The 20088-nt window shown below is 41.4% G+C and overlaps 1 protein-coding gene across 2 annotated transcripts; it reads left to right on the forward strand.

Annotated features, from left to right (window-relative positions):
* Window positions 1-155: 155 nt before the first annotated feature.
* On the forward strand, window positions 156-19943 carry LOC147057913 (rapamycin-insensitive companion of mTOR-like). Of its 2 annotated transcripts, XM_085909806.1 has the most exons (38): window positions 156-289; window positions 417-464; window positions 2356-2453; window positions 4482-4546; window positions 4764-4895; window positions 4971-5034; window positions 6245-6371; window positions 6513-6682; window positions 7073-7140; window positions 7509-7576; window positions 7658-7740; window positions 7841-7928; window positions 8063-8153; window positions 8245-8311; window positions 8785-8865; window positions 9420-9520; window positions 9603-9768; window positions 10013-10114; window positions 10322-10368; window positions 10458-10593; window positions 10687-10886; window positions 10979-11105; window positions 11873-12037; window positions 12395-12471; window positions 12558-12636; window positions 12749-12858; window positions 12938-13025; window positions 13118-13210; window positions 13510-13616; window positions 13954-14183; window positions 14264-15353; window positions 15763-15843; window positions 16395-16702; window positions 16793-16999; window positions 17126-17278; window positions 17389-17512; window positions 18047-18185; window positions 18272-19943. In XM_085909806.1, the coding sequence occupies exons 1-38, from the start codon at window positions 241-243 to the stop codon at window positions 18350-18352; spliced, it is 5310 nt and encodes a 1769-aa protein (XP_085765932.1). In that variant the 5' UTR covers window positions 156-240; the 3' UTR covers window positions 18353-19943. The 2 variants fall into 2 exon arrangements, with proteins under 2 accessions (XP_085765932.1, XP_085765930.1); XM_085909804.1 differs by lacking the exon at window positions 15763-15843 and having other exon boundaries at window positions 16443-16702.
* Window positions 19944-20088: the final 145 nt, after the last annotated feature.

Consider the following 20088-nt stretch of genomic DNA (forward strand, 5'->3'; position numbering starts at 1 on the left):
CTAAACACTGCTACGCTCAACTGAGTTATTTAAAGGGATATAACTTACTCCAACTGCTCATTGAAGTGAGTTTCTGTTCCCATCACAACCCCTAAACTGGTTCATGTTAATGTGAATAAGGTGATTGATTCATCTGATGCTCGCCTACCAGTGAGATGTCCTCTTGTGATCGACAGCCCCGTTGTTTGTTCTCTCGCGAGAAACCACGAAGTTTCCGGTGTTGTGGATGTTCCTGAAAACATGGCGGCCAGCTTCCGCGGCCGTCCTATCCGGAGTCTTCGGATGCGAGGTAAACATGAAAAACCCGACTCAGTGCTACGTTTACTGTTTGAATTTTGCAAACGTAGAGTACCTGAGGTAGCTGATTATCTGGGTGTCTTCACCCTCATTGATCGCTGTGTGGGTTTTTTTGACAGGTCGGAATGACAGCGGAGAAGAGAACGTCCCGCTGGATCTGACTAGAGGTAAGCAAAGGCTTGTTCACATCACACTGAAAGCGATTATTGTTCATTATGGATGGGTATATTTCTTTCTAAACACAAGCCAAGAAAGGAGAAAGCCTATAGCCGGCACTTGGCATTTCTTTGTTGAAGCCACTCGCTTTGCTTTCATTTCTATTTTGATGAACAACATTTACAGCCACATCTCAATAAACAGGCGTTTGCGAGCTAACTAACTAGCTGAGTTAGCAGTAGCTAGCTGCTACAGCTAACCACCCATGACGACACAATGTTGTTTTGATTTGGCGAGCGGCTAGGATAGGCTGTTATTAGGCTAAACATTCACAATTGTTGATGCCACGCATTCGCCCACCATGTGAAATCGGGCTTTAAGGTTGACAGATGAGTAGCATTCAAACAGCACATGATGGTGTGCAGGAGGGATCTGGTGCTGCACTGGCTGTTAAGATTGCTTGACATCATTGCGGGATTACCTCTAGTTGTTCACATTATACACATTAGCTTGGCGATGTTCTAATTTTAAATTAGGGAGACATCCACTGGCATTGAAAGATACTGAATGCGTATAGCATGTAATTATTTCTGACAGTGTTGATTGATACCAGGGCTGGAATCTGTATTGATTAACATGAATTATTTCATACTGGATGGGGAAATCAACTGTATGTCTGGTGAAGAAGGCCTACTGGACGCTCCTTTGATCATTAGGTTGGAATCCTCAACCACAAAATATAAATTAGACTCAAGAGCATTTCAGTTCTTTGCCTTGACACACACACACACACTTTACTTACTGAGTGTTTGTAAATGTACATATGATTATTGATGTCTGTTCTTAATCTCTCTAATGGCATTTAATAATTGTGTTATTATTTTTCACGTACTTAAGAATTGGGTGGTGTCAAGACAATGATGTGTATGTTGCGATAATGTACCTGAAGAACACAAATGACAAAACTGTTCTGAGACATCAAATGATGCTTACAAAATGGATGAGAAACTAGTTATGCCACGGACCCGCACGCACGCACAAAGTGAGGCGTTTCGCCTCATTGCTTGAGTCGCTCTTTATGCGCAGTGTAGTTTGGTGCAGTTTTTTGATGGAGTCATATTTGAGAATTTCACATCTCATGTAAAACACAAAGAGGTTGTTCATATGCTGCTTGTATCTTACTTTGTAATGTGTTCATTATAGCTTTTGTTGGTTATGAGCCCAAACTGTGATCTGTGTTGCCTTTAAAGGAACATTTTGTAGACAACATTTCCTCTCTGACTTAAATTTGCAATTGTTTGTTTGTTGTGGAGATGTTAGTTACAAGTAACTTTATGCATTGTTTTGTCAGTTTTGCTGCAGTTTGTTTCTACCTTAATTTCGCCCGTTTGCCTTGTAATGAAAGCTGGCTGGCTGGCTGTTCAACTGCAATCGGCCATTGCATGTGAGAGTGGTGTCCAGATACCCTTTTTAAATGAAAACGAATGTTTAGTTCTTTCTGTAAAGTAAATGACGAGACTGATGTTTCCTGACCATGCTCATTACTCAAAATGTTTCTGTTTCAATGAATTTCTCCTCATGGAAATGCTGTTACTCTTTTTCTGCCTCCCCAAAATGCCATCATTAATTAAGTTTTTTTATTAGCCCGGATAAATATTTCATTTTGTCGATAGTAACGCAACAACTCACTAATCAACATAATACTAAGCATGAAATACTCATTAGCTGAAAACAAAAAGCACTTCCGCGCTCAGGCTTATGTTTTACCGTCTGCGTATTTACTGCACACACAAAGTTAATTTGACCAGATAAACCAACTTCCTTTCTGCCACATATCATTGATGCTTCCCTGACTGATGACTTGTATTATATACATTGTATTTCCTTTTCTTTGTTCTGCAGAACCACCAGAAAACTTCAGGGAAATCCTTCAAAATGTGGCCAAACCACATGGAGTCAGTAACATGCGAAAACTTGGCCACCTAAACAACTTTGTCAAGGTAATATTGTTAAATTGTGCAGTTTTCATCATTTGTTGAGGCAATGTTGATACCACTGACAGTGGTACCCTTAGCCTATGAAGGTACTACTTGCACTTGAGCAGTTATTAAAGCTAACTAGCAATGTTACAACCCTTATTTTTTTTTTTAATGATTAAAAAAAAACTTTATGTCAACAATAAAACAAATATTGCATTTTATTCTAATAGTGCAGCTGTACCGGTTGATCATGTTTAAAGTTCCTTTTCAACCAGTTATCAATTGTGTATAGCCATATTAGATGGCCTACATTTTTTGTTCACTTTTTGAAACACAATGCTTGGATATCCTCCAATTTTTTGAGAAAATGTTTTGGGTGTGTCTCTCTGGTTTTCATTGGTGAAATATTTTAGCAGCTAATCAAACATATCCTCTAATCAAACATATCCTCTGTTACTGTCTTTCTCTCAAGATTAACAATTGACAGTCACAGGTCCAAGTTGAAGATGATAATTTGGAATGTTTTGTTGAATTCATAGAACAGAAAAATTCATCAACTAGGGCAAATAGTTGCATTTTTTCAGGAATGGTGATGCACTGGTTAGTACATCCGCCTCACAGTTCAGAGCTTGTGGGTTCGATTCCACCTCTGGCCCTCCCTGTGTGGAGTTTGGATGTTCTCCTCGTGCCTGCTTGGGTTTTCTCTGGGAACTCCGGTTTCCTCCTTAACCCTAACCCAAAACCATACACGGTAGGCCGATTGAGCACTCCAAATTGCCCGTAGGTACGAGTGCTGATGCTTGTTGGTGTCGCTGTGTCCCCTGCGATTGGCTGGCCACCGGTTCAGGTGCCCCCCACCTACTGCCCGATGACTTCTGGGATAGGCTCCAGCACGCCCGTGACCCCTGTGGGGACACGTGGTACGAAAAATGGATGGATGGCCAATCTCAGATATCTGTTGCATAAGTTTCTCCTTATAAGTGCAGCCCGTGGCAACGTTAATGGCTTGAAGGCCAAGTGAGAATCTGACTTGTGTGACTGCAATGCATTAGACCTTATTTATTCTCCTGTTTACCTTAAGACAGAGATCTATGCAAGTGTTGCTACTGTTTCCTTAAAAGGCATCTTGGACGTTGAGGGTGACCTAATCCTCCGGAGAATGTCACATGCCCCTTTTGAAGTCTCCTCTCCTCTCCTCTTGCTTTCTTGGGTTCTGACATTAGAGAACACCCTCCTTCTCAACACCTCTCAATGGATCATCCCAAACTGCTACAGCTTTCTTCCTGTTTCTCTCATAATCTGTTTCGCTGCTTCTGCTTTCGGAGATTCATGTTGAGAGCCAAGATACATTTCACTACCTGTCATACTCTCGTACAACTTCCCTGTCTGCTGCCCCATAATGAAGACTGTAGATGGTAGATATTGATGGATGCCTCGTAGTCTACTGTAGTATGTCCAGTTGGCTGGATTCTTTATCTAATGCATTGCAGTCAGTACGAGCTACTCGATGAATTTTCTTCTGTATAGTAGTTTTCTTAAAATATGCTTTCAAAATTGTCTATTTTAAATGATTTCAGAAATTAGGACTTGCTGTTGTTGCTTATAAAAGGGATATATTTAGGATTCTTAGGCCCACCATGTTACAGTATGTACATTGTACAGTCTCTATAATGCGTTTACAAAAATACAAAACAATATATATAATTTCACATTTACCTGTGGCTAGTAGAAACCAATCAAGAAGCATGTCTGTCTCCGAAACGGACACTGCCATGCCACTTGCAATAAGCCGAGTGCATTTGAAGTACAAGATGATACATGTTTCGAGTAAGTTGCATGTTGCCGCTACATTTTGGAATTAGAGCGTTCATGATCCATCAGCAGTGAAAGCGAATTGGTGCAAAGAAATGCTACTCCCTCTGAGAATGGTTTCAGTTCAGTGTTCATTTCTTTTTTTTGTGGGATGTGATTACGAAGTGAACTTTTTAAGTCAACGTCTTAAACAGAGCCATTGTAATAAAAAAACAACAACATGCTTTTGTGTTGCAGCTGCTATGCAGTGTTAGGCATCATGAGGAAATCTTTGGGTTTACATACGAAGAGATCATTGTTTGGTAAGTGCTTTTCCTGTAATTTAATCTTTCACAGATACTGCAGCTAAAAGACATTAGTTATATGATTACATTGGAAGGATTACTTTATTTAAAAATGTGATGAAAATGTCGATGTTTCTCTAGAGACAATGTAGATATGCAAAATGAATTAAATCATTTTACTACTGTTTCTCTCCCCCCCCGTTTTGGACTCATCTGAATGCATTGTTACTCCTAGTCTGCGACTAGCTTTACTGAATGAGGCTAAGGAAGTCCGTGCTGCTGGGTTGCGGGCACTCCGCTACCTCATTCGTGACACCATTGTGCTGCAGAAAGTCCTCAGACTACAAGTGGATTATTTGATAGCCAGGTAAAAAGTTGATTTTTATCAAAAGAAAAAAAACTAAAAAATAAATGTCAAATGTATCATGTACTGTATATTTAGGTGCATTGACATCCAGCAGAGCAACGAAGGGGAAAGGACTCAGGCACTGAGACTTGTTCGAAAGGTATACACACGTTTTTTTTTTTTCTGCACTTTCAGAACCATCCTGTGTCTAATTATTTTCTAAGCTTGCTGTCACGTTGCTGGAGGAATGTGCCTCTTGCAATCACTATAAATTCCTCCGCCATATTACCATCTCAAAGATCATTGGGTTCGCAGCAATGTCAGTGTGTGGATGGTCTGCCAAACTCTGCAGTCAAGGCTATTTATAGCTTTGTCAGTCCTTTTCTGTAAACTTTCTCCACACTTGCACACAAACACACAGAGGGAGGCTCTGTACGTAGGAAAGAATTATCGACCTAAGGCGACAGCTTGGGTTCATGATGTGCACTCCCTGCCAAAAGTATTAGAACAATGAGGCCGGTTGTATTAATTTGCTGTCGACTGAAAACATTTGGGTTACATCAAAAGTCGAGTATGAGGCGACAGACAAGGACCAAAAGAGGCTGTGCTGAAAGCCAGGAAAAGCATCGCAAGAGAATACAAAGGTTTGGTGATGTCAGAGGGTCACTGGCTTAATGCGGTCATTGTAAGCAAAGTATTTACAAATGTTCCAAAAATAGTTCAATAATGGGACATTGGGATTCCCTAAGAATGTTAATACATATTCATTCATTTATTTTAACTCAGTATATTACATGTTCGTTCGTGAGAAAAAAAAAAGGTTTCATTTACATAAATATTTCTAAATAATACATTTTAGAGGTGTAATTTCAATTCAGTGCCCACCCAGTTATCATCCCGTCAGAATCTGATACCAGGCATTGCCCGCTTCTAAGTTATGTATAAGATGCTGATGCATCTCATATTCATCTTATAATGTCAAACTAGGATTGCTCAATTAATTGAATTTTAATCATGATTAGGGTTCAAAAACAGAATCGTGTAAATAATTGTGATTTCAATATTGAACCAAATAATTGTGGTTATGATTTTATCCATAAGATAGCAGCCCTATGTCAAACACAAATGATTTCAGTCTGCAACACAAATCAAGGTATTATTGAACTGTTCTAATAATGCAACACAAATCAAGGTATTATGGAACTGTTGTAATACTTTTGTGGGGTAGAGATATACCCTGACTTCTCACGAAAACACAAACACAATTTTGGTGTAGTATATGAAACAACCCAAAAAATGATACAGTATCATGAAAATAGATTTTTGTTCAGTTTATTGGATTGACCGCCATTCTTTCTTGCCCTCTGTAGATCATCACTGTCAATGCAATGCTCTTCCCCACTTCTGTTGCAAACTCTCTTATCGCTGTGGGGACTGATGGACTACAAGAGAGGGACCGAATGGTCCGTGCCGCCATCGCTATTGTCTGTGAGCTAGGTGAGATTTTCTTGTATGATAATGGACTTACTTAATCAATAATAGTTCAAACTAGTAGTTGTTAGCAGACAAACCTTGTATGTTTGAGATGAAAGGACACATCGTATGTGTGCGATCACTCCTTTTTCTTGTTCCCTGTAGCCCTCAAAAACCCAGAGGTGGTCGCCAAACGGGGAGGCCTAAGCACTATCTTGAAGAGTGTGATTGACTGTCAGCTGAGCCGCATCAATGAAGCTCTGATCACAACCATTCTCCATCTTCTCAACCACCCACGTACCCGTCAGTACGTGCGCATCGATGTCGAGTTAGAGGTACGTACGCACGCACACGCGCAGATGCACAAATTAGAGTAAACGAATGAGCCGCAGTAGTGGGTGTCAGTATTAGCAGCCAAAGCTTGGCCTGTCCCTTCCCATGTTGCTTTCATTAGTTTCTGACAGTGTTTGTTTCTCACAGTCAAAGCCTCATTAATTAAATAGACAGCTTGAACGCAAAACATCCCGCCAACAGTCACACTAGCCACATGGATGTCATATGACATGAGTCAAACTGCCAGAGGATTTCTATGAACTTTTCAGTGGGATTCCACTTAATGTCTGAGAACAAGTCAATGATTATTAAGTTGGTCGAGTCTAAGCAAATATGCTTTTTTTTTTTTTTTTTTACACTTGTTTTGTGTGTGTATCCGTTCTGTCTTCCAGCAAATCCTCGCGCCTTTCACAGATTTTCACTACCGTCACAATGCAGACACGGCTGAAGGGCAACTCAAGTGAGTGTGTTTGTGTGCAGTGTGATAAAGAAACAAAAACGATTTATTCTTTTATTGTGGTGACCACTGAGAACATTCAGGGTTTGTCAGATATCTTTGTGACAACCCTTATTGTTCACTCCTCAGTGTCTCACTTGGGGTTGTCAATCGCACTTAATCATCATAACTCCTCAGTCGCTCTGAGCGATTATCTTTAAAAAAAAAAGAAAAAATAATAAATTATAATGTTGGTATTTGTGCTTGTGTTTGTTCTTGTATGAAAAGTTTTCTTCACATTTTTTGAAAAGCCTCTCTGCTTCATTTACAATCATTTTTTAGTGTGAGGGACACAGTGTTCTTTTTTTTTATGTGTGTTTTCACTTTCACAGAGACGACAAAGAGGCCCGTTTCTTATCAAGTAGAATGGCCATAGTGGCCGCTTTCCGCTCTTGGTCTGGTAAGTCCTCTAGTGGACTCAAAACTGAATTTGCCTGTTTTAAATGTACTGTTTTAAAATATTCTGCTTTTTTTCTGATAGGGATTATAAATCTATGCAAGTCTGGAAATTCTGGAATCCAGTCTTTAATTGGTTTACTTTGCATACCAAATGTGGAAGTTAGGGTGAGTGTTTTTGCAAACATTACAATTGATTATGTCGCTGTAAATATTTTAAAGCATTTAACTGTTGTTTATCTATTTTCAATTTTTTTTCTTTTTGCAGAAAGGCTTGTTGGAGGTTTTATATGAGATATTCCGACTTCCTGTGCCCATCATAACCCAAGACTTCACAGAAGCTCTTTTAAGTGTTGGTGAGTATTGTTTTTCTTCAAACTTTTAAACCTAGGTATATTTAGTAGGAGGTGGGAAATCACATTTTTGCCCCCTTAAGATGAAATATAAATCCATATTCTACACAGAGTACAAAACAATTTTTTTCAATCAGACCCAGCAAGATTCCAGGACACATGGAGACTTTCTGATGGGTTTGTTGCTGCAGAGGCCAAAGTTGTTCTTCCCCATAGGGCTCGCTCACGGTGAGACATGATATACTGTAGAAATGTAAAAAGCTCAAATATTTTCACTCTGCATTACTCATGTTTTTTTTTTGTCTTTTCCATTCATCAGACCTGATTTGATGGATAACTACTTGGCATTTGTGCTCTCTGCCTTCGTCTCTAGTGGGCTGCTCGAGGTAAGTGCCTTGGGAGTAGGGCTGCACAGTATATAAATAAATATTGATATTGCAGTATTAGACCATTGAATATGTGTGTTGCATAGATAAGCATTACATTTCTTTTTTTATGTACAGAAGACACCATAGTCATACTTGATCATGTTCAATTTTTGTTTTTTGTCAAAAGTAGAAATTGACTTTTCCCCTCCCTCATAGATCCTGTGCCATTAAAAAAAAAACAGTTAACCGTTTTATATGAGCCAACCATATTATTGGATGATTCAGAATTATTGTTGTTGTTACACATTGTCAGCAATTGTCGGGTACCAAGTGATTGCATTTATCCTCAATCATGCATTTCTTGTTTTTGTGGTCACTCCTTCCAGCTTGTGTTTTATTTTCTTATACAGGATAGATTTTGTTTGTAACGCACATGTTCGTAGTAAAGCTTGTGAGTATTTCCATTAAAATCACATTGCTTAATTCTCTAGGGTCTTGTTGAAGTGGTAACAAGCAACGATGATCCGCTTGCTATCAGGGCCACCATCATCTTGGGCGAGCTTTTACATATGGTAAGGCAGCGTCTATGACTAATTCTGTAGATAAAAGCTGTTTTTGGAGAAAATCCTTTCTTTAAAAAAACATGAATAGTAGTGGCGCTCTGATCAATTAGCAGCCAACTGTGATTGATCAATCATTGCCAAAAAAAGAAATACATCACCAGCAGCTCTACTTTGGGGCCTGCAGCCAACTAGAGACGAGTGTCTCTGCCTGCAGTGTGGCGTCCTTTCCCTTTCTTTAACACTACACATTACATACCAAACCAGTAAATAAATCATCTTTGTGCTGTCAAGTTTAAATAATGTACAGTTTTTGCTTAGTAAAAAGGTCTTTTAAAATGTTCATGCAATGTTTTTTTTAATCAGATTCATCAATTAGGTGAAAAGATAATTTCGAGATTGATCGATTCTTAAAATAATAAGCTTCATTAAAATTGGAAAATGTGCAGCTAATCCGTGTGTTCAGTATTAAAATAGACTGATGTCACTGATGAATGATTCGTATCGGCAGGATAAAATCCTGATCGGAATACCTCTGATGAATAGCATATGTAATCCATGTTTAGGCAAACACCATCCTTCCACACACCCACAGTCACCACCTGCACTGCCTTCCCACCCTTATCAACATGGCAGCTTCCTTCGACATCCCACAGGAAAAGCGACTGTGAGTACATGCTTCAATTTTCTTTTATAACAGTGAGCTGAACCCTGATGCCTTGATGGATTTGTTTTTAATTTTGATTCAGTCGGGCTAGTGCAGCTGTCAACAATCTCAAGCGTTTCCATGAGAGAAAGAAGAAAGGTTCTAAACCACACAGCCTCTATCTAGACCACATCATCCGCAACTCTGTGTCCTCACATAGCCGCAGAGAGTCACACTCGCGGGTCCAAAGGGACATCTACGTCATTAAGGTAACTTGCTCCTTTCATCTTTGAGACTAGTATCTTAAGAAAGTACTACAAACTGTCTGTAGCAGGTTATTGAAAATTAAGAGCAAATGTACTGTTTGGCACTGTGTGTTATCTCAGTGATGATTCTACCCTAAATCTGTCTCTTATGAGCTTCTCATAATTTTGATGATTAGTTAAATAAAGCTCATAAAAAGCTACTGCCAACATGAAAGTGCTATTGTTAATTCTGTGTTTTTCTCTTCAGGACACAGAGGAAGCATTGATGATGAACTTGAGAGACAGTCACATTCTCAACCATAAGCAAAACCTAGAGTGGAACTGGTTGCTCATTGCCACCATCCTTAAGGTCAGGCAACCATCATGTTGCACCACCATCGCTCGCTCGCTTTGTCTGTCGATTTATTTATTTCTCTCTTGCACTCTTTTCCTTTTGTTATTATTTTTTTTCCTTGCTCTCTGTCTATCACTCCCAACACACACACACCTGCTTTCTTTTGCCGTTTTGGATCAATACTGTATTTAAATACCCTTTTCCCCTGCCCTTTCATCCTAGTGGCCAAATGTAAATCTCAGGAACAACAAAGATGAACAGATGCACAAGTGAGACCCATTGACCAACTCTTGATCTATAAATGAATGTGATTCTGATTGTTGCACTTATTGCACTTTTGTTATTGCATGTGATGCAGGTTTGTGCGGAGGCTGCTGTACTTCTATAAGCCCAGCAGTAAATTGTATGCAGGGCTGGCATTAGATCACGTTAAGGCGAGACAACTCACTGTGGTTGGCTGTCAGTTTGTTGAGTTCCTCATGGACTCAGATGAGGTGAGAAAAGTCTCGAAACCCATGATTTCAATTTCTATGTCCTTGTGTACCTTTGTTTTTAACTTGCTTGTCTCTCTCCCCTTCATTTACTAGGATGGACAGGGCTACCTGGAGGACCTTGTGAGGGATATGGTATCATGGCTGTCTTTATCTGCAGGCTTGAAGTCTGAGCGCTGCTTGCAAAGTAACGACCTACTTACCACACTTAGCCAACACTACTTTCTGTTCTTGGGAACACTCTCTGCACACTCTCAGGGAGTTAAACTTCTGGAGAAATGTGGCCTGTTTCAGTGGTGAGTGTATAACGAAACAATACACTCTTTTTGTGTATTTTTATCCACACATATTTGCATGACTTCATTTGATCTACCTTCTGCTTTTGCAGCCTGCTGAATCTGTGCTCTGTGAAGAACCAGGATGCTGTGCTAAAGCTTGCTGTAGCCACATTAGACTACAGCAGAGATGGTCTGGCGAGGGTGATCCTCTCCAAGATTCTTACCGCTGCTACTGATGTAGGTCGACAACATAAACACACAAGTATAGACGTTCAAGACGTAGGAAACGTGAGATAATAAAATACTACCGGAGGCGCACAAGTTTTTCAAGTTACGAGCTGGAGCTTGTCCGATTTTCTTATATTATTATTTCTTTTTCGAGCAAGTTTCACGTATGCCATTGATAAAGTGAAGTGAAAAAAAAAATGGAACAATTAAGTCATTGTAATGCCCCCACATGGCTGCAAGAAGATGCACAGTTGCTGACACTCTTTGAACCGTTTATTGAATGGTATAGTCAAACACACAAATACAGAAAGAGAAAACTTGCAAGGATCTGCTGTTAGGCCACAACTCACAGCCTGTTACTCACTCACACTTGCCTCACCAACTAGGCCAAACTGACTTTACTCCGAATGTCACTAACTTGGCCACACTCTTTAAAGGCATATGTCCATTACACGACGAAAGTTACACGTTATGGAACCGTTTTTTTCTGTAACCTTTTATTTCTCATACAATACAGTCCGTTATCTTTTGGCGGAACTAGAACCGATTGTTTATGCAATTTCAGTAAGTTCCAATGACAAAATTTGATTTGATATTTGAGTAAATTGAATTATGAGCTCACTCACAGAAAAAAATGAAACCCTTAAGTCAAGGTATTGCTGTAACCAACAATGTTTACATATAGCAATTTAGAATTTATCTTTATTGGTCTTTATTGGTAATCCTATGTTGTTGTTGTTCTTCTTCTTCTTTCAATTTCCACATCTTGTGAGTAGCCCTGCAGACTGTATGCCACCAAGCACCTTCGTGTGTTGCTGCGAGCAGGTGTAGAGTTTTTTAGCAGCTGGGGCATGGAGCTGCTGGTCACACAGCTTCACGACCATAGCAAGGCCGTGTCGATGGAGGCCCTCGATATTCTGGACGAAGCCTGCGAGGACAAGGTGATCAAGGAGAGACATGCCCTTACACGTACCCACAATCATTTACTATACATTAATATTCCTACACATGCCTGCAAAATGTTTTCCGCTTAAAGCCTCAGATGGCTGGAATGTATTGTTGGGACATTTCCACGCCACAACAAGAGGTGCTACTCACCAGCTAGTTTGCAAGCTCCTATTGACCGGTAACCGGCATGCCCATGGTTTCAACCTCCTCACTTGATGTGTTGGTGCGCGGGTCCACATATCAAAGACATTTTAGGCCAAATGAACTGTTAGTTTTGCCAATGTTTTGTGACCATGTGATCAAAGATTGAAATGGTGAAGAATCAACTTCTGTTTTTGTTCATTTGTCAGGCCAATCTTCATGCTCTCATCCATCTGAAACCAGCTTTGTCTCACCTTGGAGACAAAGGCCTTCTTCTGCTCCTCAGGTAAAGGATTACCTTATGTCTACGAGAGTTTAATTTTATACTCCCATCATTTGTACAATCCATGCAATATGTTGTCGCTACTGCAGGTTCTTGTCCATCCCTAAAGGGTTTTCCTACCTCAATGAGAGGGGTTATGTCAGCAAACAGCTCGATAAATGGCAGAAGGTACGCACAGGAGCCTCATGGATTGATTTATTTTACTATTTTGAAATCTGAACCTATCATTTAAAAAGTGTGTCGTTTTAATTTCAACAAGTGATTGTTAATTGAATTGCAGGAATACAACCTAAAATACGTAGACCTGATAGAGGAGCAACTCAACGAAGCACTAACAACCTACCGCAAACCTGTTGATGGCGATAACTATGTGAGACGCAGCAACCAAAGGTAGGAAGCTGATTTTGCTGTTTTACATTCTAATTACCAGCCAAATCTGCTTCTGTTTAATTTCATTGATCTTCTCCAGGTTACAAAGACCAAATGTCTATCTCCCTGTGCACTTGTATGGTCAGCTAGTCCATGATAAGACGGGCTGCCATCTATTGGAGACTCAGGTAATTATGTTGCAATGAAACTTAGTTTCTCTCTTGCTTTTCCCTTCTCTGTTGAATAATGCAGATTTATTTTTGAATCTGTCTGTTTCCAGAGTATAGTTCCTGACCTCAGCTATACGGTTCGCTCCCCGATGCTGGACACCTGGGAGGGCATCAAACAGCTTAAAGCTGCTCTCTGGGCTCTGGTTAGCAACACTTAATATAAATGTATTTTTCGAAGGAATTATTGACACACCACTTTATAATGCTTATTGATCCTAATAATGAAAGTTTTGGGTAGAAAATGTAAATGCTTACTGGTGAGGTGAGTACACTTACAAGAGTACAAGGCCTACTTTTATTTTTTCAATCTTTTATCTGTGATTATAGCCATATTAGACAGCATCCATTCTGATTTATACCTCTGTTCTAATTTACCTTATCAATTATGCTTGACGTTAATACATTTGTGATGATTTTTTTTTTTTCCCCCACTTTCATCCAGGGTAACATTGGCTCTTCAAACTGGGGCCTGAATCTCCTCCATGAGGAGAATGTCATCCCTGACATGCTTGCATTAGCTCAGCACTGCGAAGTGTTGTCAGTACGAGGGTAAGGCCTTTTTTTATGCTATACGATGCTCAGTAAAAGTGCTAACTTCCTCATTTATAAGTCTTACAGTTTGAATACATTTATTCAAGACCTCGTGTCTCTTAACAATGAAAAGGAAAAAGAGATGCTCGTATTTGTTTTTTATTAAACTGCAAATAACGTACGGTAGTATTGCAAAAAAAAAACTCCAATGTTAATTTTTGAAAGTTGAACAGTATTCCTTTTTTAGATTGTAACTTTATTCAAGAGAAACATTGAATTGAATTAAAGTTGTATGGTGTACTAACAAATGGTTAGGTTCGTCTTTGCTCACTAATGAATCTGTTCATGTCCGCAGTACTTGTGTTTATGTGCTGGGAGTGATCTCCAAGACAAGGCAGGGGTGTGAGATGTTGAAGCAGTACGGTTGGGATGCAGTCAGACACAGTCGCAGGACGCTGTGGCCAGTCACTCCAGATGAGGTTGAAACCCAGTTGACCTCTGAACTATCATCCGTGCCAAGCACGCTTAGTCTCAACTCTGAATCCACCAGCTCCCGTCATAACAGTGAGAGCGAGTCTCAACCAAGTATGTATAGCTGATCCATTCCTATTGGCACTGTTCAATGTTGGAGAACATTATAGTTATCTTTTCTTTTGTGGTTTCAGACATGTACATCTTGGACGATGACAAATGTGATGTGCTGGACCAGTCAGATGAGGCTCCTTTGTATATACACTCCAAACCAGTCAAGGACCGCAGCCCCTTCACTATCCTGGCCTCCACGCGCTTTGTTCGTGCACGTTTTCTCAACTCCCTGTCCCTCCCCACCAAGAAACTGCGCTCTACAAGTGACCCCAAGACCCCGACGGGCTCGCGCACACCGACTGAGTTTAAGATGAGACGTAACCGGACCGTGACAGAGCCTTCTGTCTACGTCCCAACCCAGGGGGACGTCTTCACCACTGTGTTAAATGGCAGAGCAATGCCAAAGAGTCCCACTGTCAGCCTGGAGACGTCGTTTGTCGGGACCAGAGGGGGCTCTGAGGAGCATCTTGTAGATGGAAAGCTGGGTAGGGGAGGAGGCTCAGGCCTGGCACTCAGTGGTCTAGGAGGGCACGCGGAGCATCCCTCTCGAGAACGGGAGCAGAGCAGCCGAGAGCGTCTGACCGGAGGAGACGGAGGTTCTTCATCGAGTGGGGGTAATGTGGGAGGGGGAGGAAGCGCCGGAGGTACTCAATTCAAAAGCCGCAGTCAGAGTTTTAACACGGACACCACAACCAGCGGCATCAGCTCCATGAGCTCTAGTCCATCAAGGGAAACTGTCGGAAACCCGGAGCATTCCGAACCTGAACCGGACTCTTCTGACTGCGTTAGCCTCAACACCGTCGTGTCAGCCAAGACTGTCAAAACGCTGTCCCCTCTCACCCCCCAGGCACAGACAAACCACATTTCTGCATCCAAGTCCTCCACTGTCTCTTTGGTACCACCCGGCTCCTCGCACACACTCCCCCGTCGAGCTCAATCTCTTAAGTCCCCCTCAGTGACCACCATCAAGAGCCTGGCTGACTGCAGCTTCATGTACACCAGCCCAAGAGATGCGCTGGGCTATGCCACACTGAAGAGGTTGCAGCAACAACGGATACACCCGTCTTTGTCCCATAGTGAAGCACTGGCTTCACCTGCAAAAGATGTGCTCTTCACAGACACCATCACGATGAAGACTGGGAGCTTGGACTCTCGACTCACACCTCGCAGGTAAGGCTATGGAAACTACAGTCATCAAAAGCACTCTGATTATTCTTTTTTTTTTTTCTCTCTCTCAATGGTTCATTTTCACTGTTTGCTGATAATGGTGCTAATTGCAATGCATGCAACCTTTGGGATGTACTAGAAATGGTCTTCCGGCTGAATGGACATTCCCACAAATGCACTCCCGCTTCCAATTGCGTGGAAGCTGAATTGAAAAAAAAAAAAACTAAATCAGGGACAAGCAGCTCCATGTTTTCTTCCAGTTTCACGTTTTTAAGCAATGTATTGATGATATCCATGGGTCCTAATTTTGTTTAAAAGAGCATCAGTCCGTAAGGGGAGTGTCTGAGTTTCTGTCTACATCAGCACTCGTCACAGGTTTGTTGTTGCGTGGACATTCTGCTGTGTTTGTCAGGATATCAGACAGGAGAAGTACCTGCCCAGAGTCCAATGTCTTAAGTCCATACCACAGACTGTCCAGAACCCTGGTGCCGCGGTGGGTGGAACTTGCCGAGCGTCCTTGTTAGTTAGATTTTAGTGCGAGTCTTCTTTTACGCTCCTTTATTGCTTAATATGCCCACAGGGATCGTCACCAGTGCTTTGAGCCCTGTAGAACTTATCAGCAAGTCCCTTGTAGATTGGTTGCTAGCATTAGTTACAATCCCACACATCAGACTTGTAACCACTGATCATATTTACACATGTATGATTATGTCCAACGAACCAACACTTTGGAACCTTGTATTTTTCTTTGGTGATGGAAGGGGTGGCATCATCATGACCAGCCACATCACACCAGCCTCCATGCGGTTCAGTAACAAATCACCCAGGCCACTTTCTGAAGAAATACAATTACCATTACCATATTTGTTGATTTATATTTTGAAGCTTGTCTACGCCGTGATTGAACACTTGACTGGGCTGTAGCTTCTGATGTGCTGTAGCCCTTCTTTTCACCTTCCTTCTCAATCTCTCCTCACCTCACCAAATCTTCCGCTGCTTTTATCCACCACGTTTTGCTGTTACTTCCCCATTTTCCCTTCCCAGTCTCTCCCCCCGAATCCTCTCACGTACCTCTCCTCTCGGCCTCCCTAGGTTTTTGAAGGCTCTAAGTTTTGCCTCCCTGGACAAAGAAGAGCTCCTAAGCCCAATCAACCAGAGCACCTTGCAACGCTGCTCCTCTGTGCGCTCCATGGTCTCCAGCGCCACCTATGGGTGCAGCGATGACTACATTGGTCTTGCGCTTCCTGTGGACATTAACGATATGTTTCACATCAGAGACATGGCTTACTTTCAGCAGAGGATAAGCCCACCTTCAGAGGAGAGGAAACGCTTTCTGTTTGGTGACGATAACGGTGAGGATTTGAATTGACACTGTCTGCAAAAGGGAGATATTTCACTGATACTTAAAGATTATCCAAATGTCTGCATTATTAATCCTGTAGGTGATCGTCCCGCCCTTCCAATATTGAAGCAGCAGTTCAGTATCTCTGAGCTGATCGCAAATAGAGGCGACTGCCCAAACCAATTTGTGGACTCGGATGAGACGGGACTGCAGGATCACACAGACGAGAACTGCCTCTACTGTGTCGGATCCATCGTCCTCGGATACCCTGCGCAGCCACCGAGCAACAGCACACGGGCTCGGACAGGTGAATTTTACACAACGCACACAAACATTTGATTTGTGGGTAGAAATGATTTCATTTGTGATGTAAAAATGACAAAACTGGTAAGAATCAATATGAGCTGGAACTCGTCATTTGTTGTTCTTCCAGACTATGTAGACTTCCCATCCTGGGGAGGCCAGAGTGGCCATCGTCTGGAGGTGATGCCTCAGTCCAAATTCTCTGGCGTGTCAGGCTGTAGCGATGCTGCCGTTTCACAAGGCTCTGTCTGTGGCACGCCCACGCCTAGCGACATTGTCATTGGTGATTAATCCCCCCCACCCCCTTCCTTCTTCCTCAATATTGTATACAGACACGAGCAGTAATTGACACCATAGCCATATTTTCAATCCTGTTATGTCATCCCTATGTAGGTGGCAAGGCAATATCAGAGGACGGCCCTGCCCCCCGAGTGCTGCTAAGAAAAGAGGTGCTTCGCCTCATCATCAACCTCAGCTCGTCTGTAGGGACCAAAGGCCACGAAACAGGACTTCTCACGTAATTGCCATGTTTCTTTTACTCTATGCTCTGTATTATTCGTCACATCTTTATTTCCCATGGTTAGACTGGTCCTGTGACTTATATACCCAGGTGCGACTTGTAAATATCTAAAAAGAAATATAGAAATGAAACTGTTCAGAAATTAATTCACTGCGATGCCACTCTGAGAGTGTTAATGTTTTGAGAGGCAGAGTACGTTGCCCTCCCATTCATTTCTTTGTTCTAAACCAATCAGGAGCTCTCGCTTGAACTGTTTCCATCTGTACTCCCTCATGCACTTCTTACTAATCTGAATCTAACCGTAACATGTTCGCTGCCGTCCACGTGATTAGGGAAAGGGAATTTTTTATGTGAGTCCAAGCTCTTCTTGGTCCTGGTTTTTGTCCAATAGATTTCTTAAGGGAAAAACCGTACTTGTTTTTTTTCCCCCCTTTCTTTATGCATTTTGTTTTGAACCGGTGCGACTTAGAATCTGAAAAATAGTGAATTGACGCATTATTTTGTGTACTACTTCACGGTATTTCTCTTTAGAATAAAGGAGAAGTTTCCATATGCGTTTGATGACATCTGCCTGTACTCTGAGGTGTCTCACCTCTTAGCGCACTGTATGTTTCGCCTGACCTCCAGACGTTTCATACAGGAGCTTTTCCAGGATGTGCAGTTCATGCCAGTAAGTCTAACTCTCTTTACTCACCCCATTCAAGTCAACCTAGATGTAATATTTATCGGGTAATGTTTTTGTCTTGATTACTTTAGATGTATGAGGAAGCTGAGGCAATCTTGACCAAACTGCCAAAACCTGGGGAAAAGGAAGAGGACCCTCCTGCAGAATCCTGATCCATCATCCTCCCCGCCTGTGTATTGCCTACCAGTCCCTGAGCACGCCACCCAATAATGAACCACGAAAGACTGACGAACAGATACGGCTCCAAGGGTGGGAGCAGGTTTGGCGTGTCTCTGTCGCTGAAAGCAGAGTACGAGTAGGCAAGGAAGAAGTGAAGGAGAAGGGGAGGGTTGCATCACTCGCTCTTCTTTAAATAAACAACAGCTGGAAATGAAGAACATGAGTAACTGCAAACACAGTTTTACCGCCTAATGCTGTTTCAAATTTTTTAACGGGCGAAAAAGAGGAGCAGCTTAACCAAATACTGTTTTCAGAGGGTTGGCGAAGTTTAGCAACACTCAATAATGCATCACAAAAACAAACTGGATCAAAAAGACAAATGACTCACGCTGTTTCAAAAGGAAAAAAAAAATAATCTATTGACTGTCACCTTCCAGAGGTTGTCTTCTGTCATGACAAAATTTTTTCACCCACCCAGTGAGTCCACACATCCTGTGTGCTTTCTATCCCTCAGAAACAAAACACTAAAAAAAGGGGTCCTGCTGTTTAATTTCATTTTTCTTTCGGATCTGGAGTCTTTGTGATTCACATTCACCCACGTGTGATCTGTACAAGCAAGCCACGTGTGTTTGTGCTTCCCTTTTCCTTACTTTCCCGCAACTCGTAGCCTCCCATCAGGAGAGACAGTGGTTTCTTTTCCTTTCCTATTTCTTGTATCTGAGACAATCAAACATCTCTAGTATTGTCATCTTAAGCACTATACAGTATAAGCCACCTTTACCAAGTACATGAGAAGAATAGCATGTAGTTTTATGCTAGATATCATCCTTTTTGCAACATGTTCTAGTTCAGCCATTGCATTTTTGGTAAGCTTCTGGTTTTTTTTTTTTAGTCAGGAAGTGCGATGATATAGAGCTAAGTGCGCTGGATCTGCTATTCATTGTGTAGAATGAGTTAATAGAGGTTTTGCACCAAAACCCACATCTCCCTAACATTATGCCTTCTTACCTCTGTGTTTCACTTTCACTGCATGTGTAACACGCATGGGCCAATTTACTTAGTTTCCTGCTTGTAACACTTTTTTTTTCTTTTTTTTTAAGGTCGCCATTACAGTGTAGGGGTAGAAATACTCGAGACCCCCCCCCCCTCCCCTCCCACACACACAAACACACCATGCAATATCACTGTCAGTGGCTGAGATGGAAGGGGATGACGAAATAATCTGTACAAGGATGCCAGGCAGATGGGATTAGAATTGATCTCTGCTTCCACTGGCTTGTTTTTTGCTCTAATGCTGCTACACAAATGGACTCATAGAGAGATGATTCATAGATCAGCTGAGTGATGTCAGATCTGATCTATTTATTATATGTCTGTACCATAGTGAGCTCAACCAGAGAAGAAAAAAGTTATTTATATTTTCCTCAAGACTGTATTATAATTTAATAAGTTTTTTTTTTTTTGTTGCCTGAATTGTGGTTTCCCCTGTAAATTGTGTACAGTATGTTTTGGGGCATTAATGACCTAAAGAAACATACAATCCTATCTAAGGGATGCATTGTTAATTAAAAAAAGATGGAAATACCCTTTTTCTTTGTTTCCGTTTTTTGTAACTTGTTTCTAGTTGAAGGCAAACTAAATGTAGTCACAATTCTGATGTAAAACAGTTTTGTATCGACCGTATTTAAGAAAATAGAATAGAAGTTTGATCAGTATCGTAACTACCGAC

Source organism: Syngnathus leptorhynchus, chromosome 4, assembly GCF_054491065.1.
Source record: "Syngnathus leptorhynchus isolate UIUO chromosome 4, UIUO_Slep, whole genome shotgun sequence".
Classification (NCBI taxonomy): Eukaryota; Metazoa; Chordata; class Actinopteri; order Syngnathiformes; family Syngnathidae; genus Syngnathus; species Syngnathus leptorhynchus.